This window comes from Galendromus occidentalis, unplaced genomic scaffold (assembly GCF_000255335.2).
Source record: "Galendromus occidentalis unplaced genomic scaffold, Mocc_1.1 scf7180000077450, whole genome shotgun sequence".
NCBI classification, from domain to species: Eukaryota; Metazoa; Arthropoda; class Arachnida; order Mesostigmata; family Phytoseiidae; genus Galendromus; species Galendromus occidentalis.
Genome location: NW_003805438.1, coordinates 1 through 6,552, shown reverse-complemented (window position 1 = coordinate 6,552; position 6,552 = coordinate 1). Strand labels below are relative to the sequence as shown.

General features: G+C 52.4%; 1 protein-coding gene across 1 annotated transcript; it reads left to right on the top strand.

Moving 5' to 3' along the window:
- Window positions 1-2,305: 2,305 nt before the first annotated feature.
- LOC108864297 (uncharacterized) lies at window positions 2,306-6,515 on the top strand (the record flags this gene model as incomplete). The annotated part of the gene is made up of 2 exons (XM_018639639.1): window positions 2,306-4,368; window positions 4,668-6,515. Coding segments are annotated over exons 1-2 (3,911 nt in total), but the record flags the coding sequence as incomplete, so codon positions are not given.
- Between the last annotated feature and the right edge of the window lie 37 nt (window positions 6,516-6,552).

Genomic DNA, 6,552 nt, shown 5'->3' with positions numbered 1-6,552 from the left:
TCGGTGTTCGGAATTCGCTCTTCTTCCTTTCGATCACATTGGACCAACGCCTCCATTCAAAGCCTCATAATTTCCTCACCCGGCCAGCCTATTAGTTCCTGATTCCACCGAAATTCGTCAAGGAGTGACATTCGAAGCGTCGGATTTCGATTTTCGGCAGCTCTACCTCGATTCCCTGTGAGGTTCTCCGCGGTGGATGTTTGACATTCGATTTGAATATTCTCTCTTCTATATTTCCGCATTCGCCCCGAGCCCCGCTGATCTTTTGGGCATTTCATTTTTTTTTATTTGTTTCTTTTCCTTCTTTTCCAGCGCTCTATGGGCCTGATTCCGGAATCTGTCTGAAACTTGAGGATATTTCCAGATTTCGAATCGTTGCAACCGGCCACATGATGTCAATGAGTCAATCATCGATATGAGGTCCCGAAACTAAGCTCTATTATGTCGACCTGTCAGTAGTCAGTAGTTTCGGCAGCCGAGAAAAGAGCCTCTTGAGTCCGTAGCCTTTCAGAGCCGGGTCTGGACAGTTGGATTTATCTAGTACCTATTAATCTATGTTAATGCAGACTCGTTTATCACGGCGCCTTGCGTTATCGAGAGCACATTGCCTACCTTTTTTCATACTTCGTCTTCTTTTTTAGATGTAGACGATGCGACTTCTCAAACCGAGCTGCCATCTGTGGTCTGACGCCCTGTGGTGGCGCGGCCGCCGCCGCCGCGCTAGTGGAGGTGGTCGTGGTAACCTTATCTGTGCGGCGTGGCAAGCTGTCATTTATCCAAAGTTCCCTCGACCCTGTATTGCATCTCCCCGAACGAAAGAACGAACGAACGAGCGAACGAACGACCGACCGACCGCTGATCCCCCGCCCGATTTCTCACCCATGCAATTCTCCATTCTCCATGGAGAATGTGTGGTCTTTTAAAATTCGCAAAAACAGTCCCCCGATGCCTTTGGCCTCAAGGTTGGCTCTCTCGGGAACTAGTCAGGTGTGAGTGTGTGTGTGTGTGTTTGCGGTGAGTGACTATGCGCCCGAATCATAGAACAATGAATGCCGCGAGCTCGAGAGGGCTCTTTGTGACCGGAGCATGATGTACCCGCGTTCTCCTCTCGAACAGGTTACCTCGAGAGCAAACAAATTCCCTCCAGCTACAGAATCTTTGACATGTTTCCGGGTCGGCGCATCTATCCCGGCTCTTCCTCGTTTCTGAAGAATGTGCGGGACGAATATATTTTCCGCTGGGGATAAATCGAGAAAAGATCGGAGGCACAGACTCATGAAGAGCAGAGCTGCGGTGGTCGTCGAGTCGACTTGATCCTCATCGTCCTCGTCGAGGGAAATGGAGAAGAAAGGCTGGAGTGAAGTTAAGTGGTTTGACGGCTGGCTCTCTGCTGCCCCAAGTTGCAAACGATGAGGTGGAGGAACGCGCGCGAAAAACGACACCGCTATGGCAAGGCGACACCAGGCAAAGCGAAGGCGACACCACTCTACGAGGAAATATTCTGATCCGTCAGAGATCCGCTAGTCCTCCGCTGTTGATGCCTCTGGTGTCCCGAACGCTCTCTGCGGTCTTTTGTCACCCCCCGTCCCCATGGCCACAGTTTCTCCGCCCGATGCTTCATTAACCCGCGACTGGATCATAAGGAAACCCTGCTCCGAGACCTCGTGGAGCTTCGGCATCGCCCAGAGCTGAACGATTATCCTCGACGTGGATTTTCGACCGCGGAGCGACGGCTGCCGTTCCATACGGAGTCGAGTAGGGGCATAATCGACTACACATAAACAGATCCAGTGTCTCGCACGAAAAGCTATTCAGTGAGTCGACAGTCAGCCAGCCAGCCAGTCAGTCAGTCAGTCAGTCAGTCACGGACGCTCCTCACAAGGGCTCCGGCAAAGGAGTTGAATTCTTAGGATAGAAGAAAAAGACCCGGCGGAGAGTGCTCATACGGAGAGGGACTTGCTCAGAGAAACGGGTGAGCGGCGGGAAATAGACCCCCATCATATTTCTGCCCTACCCAGCCCGAAGAGAGGTCTACCTCACGGCCTAGGCCATAACGGCGACTGAGCCTACCTCCGAGAATTATCGGGAGCCGAATCACCCTGAGGAAACACTGAGGGAAAGAAGAATCATCCACAGAGAACACCCGCACTACCGGGGCCGGAATAGGAGCGGAGAGCGAGTGTTTTCGCGCATATTTGCAACTGTTCGATTCTCGCCGGCACACGACCCACGACGGTGACAAGCGGCCGCTCTTCTCTGGTGGCGCGGAATTTCGAACTGCCGAGCTTCGAGCAGGCGCCCCAGAATGAGGGATCCCGGACCGTCGGGGCTTCTGCCGAGGAGAAACCAGGAACAGGAAGAGATGGCAGAGAGGCCTGGCACCGATGAGAAGAGAGAAATAGACGGAAGAAGCGAACGGGAGAACGAGGTGGAAACCGACGACGTCTCAGAGACAATGGAGCTGGAGGACTTAACCTCAGAAAGACTTGAGAGAGCAGTAGGTAAAAACCTAGCCGCAGTCTTGACGAAAGCGACAATGCAAGCAAAGCTGTCGGTAAAGAAAACGGGAGAGATAAACGAAACCCCGAAGGCTGGAACCTGGCTACCAGCCCCGATACAGCTTGCTCCCCAGGAGACTCCGACACGAGATGCGGTGCTCGCGGCTCCGAGACTCAAGGCCCCCACCAGCTCGGAAATTCGCAGGGAGTCGAAACCGAACTCCGAGAGGGTGAACAAAAGGAAGACCCTCCTATCTCCAGAGAAGGACGAGCTGGAGAAGCGACCTCGAAAGATAGACACCATGGAAGAATTAATGTGTCTCGTCAGAGAGAGGATCGAGACCTACGTCAGAACAAAGGTGCAGGGGATCAAGAAAGAAGAGAGACCGAACACCGACAGGAAGGTGAAAACCTTCACCGACAGCCTGATGCGATCCACCGACAGACTCGAGAGAGAAATCGTGGAGGCGATAGAGGAAAGTTTCGCCACCCAGAAGGAGAAAATCGAAGCAAGATGCCGAGTTACGCCGCGCTGCACATGCGAAAGGAGCACCCAGACCGAGAAACTGAGAGGACCGAGATCACAGGAGGGAGCGGCACAGGCAGAGGAAATCAGAGAGAAATTTATCAGCTTGAAAACCGTGGAAGACATGGCAGAACTTGCCGAGACAGAGTGGCCGAGGGACACTTGCTCAAGAGTGAGCACCACAAAAACGGGAATCATGTCGAACAGAAGTACGAAGATCCTCATTGTCGATCCTGAAGACAAGGAGCAGAGGACGACCAATGTTCTAGAACAGCTGGAGAAGTCTTCCCCAGCAATAAGAGGAGTAAGATCTCTGGACGACGGAGAAGTCGCAAGCACCGAGACCAATACACCCTCAGCCCTAATGAGAGATTTTGGGGATCGCGTGGAAACCGAGAGAAGGACTCTCATCATCGGGAAAAGCCGAGGGATGGCGAAAACATGTGACATGATCGAAGTCATACAGAAAATAGCGCTCAGGGCGGACCTGCTCCGCACGAAAGAGGATGAAAAGATCCTGATACAGATTCCGAGTACGTGGGACGCTGTACTGACCCAGAAGTTGCTCGAGATATGCTGGAACAGGAACGACATCGGCTCGCACGCGGAGATCTCCATGAAAACCCGGCGAACGAAAAATACAGATCGAGCGAAGACTAACAACGATCCGGAATGGAAGAAACAGCGTTCGAGGAACACCCAAGGATCAGTTATCATCGGAATCCAAAATGAATCGTTCGCTGAAGTTCTGATGAAGCTCAGGAAGGAAGTCGACATGGAAAGCCTTGGCGTAGACATCCGGGGAGTAAAGCAAACGGAACAAGGGTTGAAGCTCCGAGTGAGAGAAAGGCGAACAGGAGGTCAAACAAGGCTGGCACAGTACATCGAGGAACACATGAGTATGAAAACTCACGTCAGGGTGCCAGCTCAGAACACCATCCTTGCCATCTACAACATGGACCTAGCGACGAGCGAAGAGGAGATCGAAAGAACTCTACGGAAGACCATCAGCCTCAGGGCGGAGACTCCGATCAAAGTTGAGAAAATAAGAACCAACGAGAAAGGGCAGAGATCAGCTCTCGTCAGACTTGCGCGACCGGACGCCGACAGACTCCTGAGGCTTGAGCGAATCAAAATTGGCTGGGAAATCTGCAGAATCCGAGAATGGCAGACGGTTGCGGTTTGCTACAGGTGTCAGGAGATCGGCCACCGTGCGCACGAATGCAAAGAGAAAGAAACCAAGGCGAAAGTATGCTACAAATGCGGCAAGGAGGGACACCTCACCAAAGCCTGCGAGGAGACTGAGGTATTCTGCCAGAACTGTCAGGCAGAGGGACACTCCAAGTATTCTTCTAGATGCCCTACCTACAAGATGATGCTGGAGCACCAATTTACAGAAGAAATCCCCGCGAGAGCAAGCGCATACCGGAGGCAATGCGCCGGGAAATACCCGGGAGAGCGAATCGACTCTTTCAAAGGAGAGCGAACAGGCCAACAGCCTCAGCAGCGGACAAGCGCAGACCCGGCAGACCGAAGGAATGTCCACTGAAGAGACGGAAGAAGGATGGAAGCTCGTACAAAGCAGAAGAAGGCCAAACAGCAAGAGTCGAGATGATTAAAATAATCCAACTTAATCTTAATAGGACCAGAGCCGCACACGCCGCGCTGGAAATGCATGTACAAAACCATGGAATAGATATCTGTATACTTAGCGAAGTCAATAAGAAAATATCCGAGGCATACGGCAAGAGAGACGAGGGATGGCTTGCAGATGAGACAGGAGACTCGGCCATCTGGATCACCGGGGTAGGGCCCCAGCTCAGGGTTCGGAACTCGACCACAAGCCAGGGACTCACCCATGTAGAACTCGAGGACGGACCCCACCTAGCAAGCTGCTACTTTTCCCCGAACAAGAGTGACGAAGAATTCGTGGACTACCTCGAAAGCATACAAGATCTCATTAGAGACAAGCAAATGTACGCATGGATAATCGCGGGAGATTTCAACGCGGCGTCCTGTACCTGGGGAAGCCGCAGAACATCGCGAAGAGGATACGAGCTCGAAGAGTTTGCCGCCACGAATAATCTATCCATTCTGAATGATGGGGAAAGTCCAACGTTCACGAAGGGAGTACTGCAGTCCTTCATAGACATCAGTCTAACTAACAGACCGGAGCTCGTGGAATACTGGAGCGTGAAGGAATCGACAGAGATGATCAGCGATCATCAGCCCATAGAACTGCATTTTCGCACCGGGAGGCAGGCCAGAGGGGAACAACAACCCTACCAGAAGAAATGGCGAGGAAGAGACCTGTGTCGACAGGAGTTCTTCTCGAAGGTAGATTCGGCTTGCCAGGAAGCGAAGGACAGAAAGACAATCGTAGACGACAAATTCGTATCTGAACTCCTTTCCGCAGCATGCAGTGCCTCGGCCCCACAACACTCGAGTCACCTCAGGAAGAAAAAACCTGTCTATTGGTGGACTAAGGACATTGGAGAGGCGAGGAGGCGGTGTATTCATGCAAGGAGGCTCTTCACCCGCGCAAGGAAACGAGCCCAAGACAACCCGGTCGGAGTCGAAGTCCTAAGGACAGCCTACAAGGCCGCGAGAGACAGCTATCAAAGCGAAATTCTCAAGAGCAAGCGACAAAAATGGAAAGAGCTGTGCGAGTCAGTGAAGAACGACATATGGGGCCTCCCATACCAGATTATTCGAGAAAAAATCGGCAGGAGAAGGCTCAAGATACCGAGAGAGAAGACGGACAAAGCGATCGCGGAGCTCTTTCCGAAAGGAACACCCTTCGAGCGACCCAAGTTCCTTGTGAATCCGACAGAAATCCCGAAAATTACAACCCAAGAAGTGAGAGCCGCCGCCGAAAAACTCGCGACTGGGAAGGCCAACGGCGCGGACGGGATTCCACCCGAGGCAGTCAAGCTACTGATGAGCCGATGGCCCGAAATTTTCGCAGAAATGGTGGATAACATCTTAGCAACAGGGGACTTCCCGGAAAGATGGAAAACCGCCCAGCTGATTCTTATCCCGAAATTAGGAAAGAAGGACGCGTATAGACCAATATGCCTCTTGGACACGACCGCAAAGGCTGTCGAATCTATCCTGAACCGGCGACTCCAAGAGGAACTACAGGACAAAGGAGCCCTCTCCGACAGCCAATACGGCTTCCGACCCAAGAGGTCCACTATTACAGCCTTGGAAAACGTGTATGATGCCGTCAACATGGAGCTGCAGAAACCACCATGGCGGAGAGCGAGAACGCTCATCGTGCTTCTCGATGTTAAGAACGCCTTCAACTCCGTGGAATGGTCAGTGATCCTGAAGAACTTACGATCGAAGGGCATATCCGAATATCTCCAGAGGACTCTGTCATCCTACCTCAAAGACAGACACATCATCGACGAAGATGGAAGAAGACACGGAATGACAGCCGGGGTCCCGCAGGGCTCTGTGCTGGGACCTACGCTGTGGAATATAGCGTACGACGGAGTCCTACGTCTGCGACTACCGGAGGGA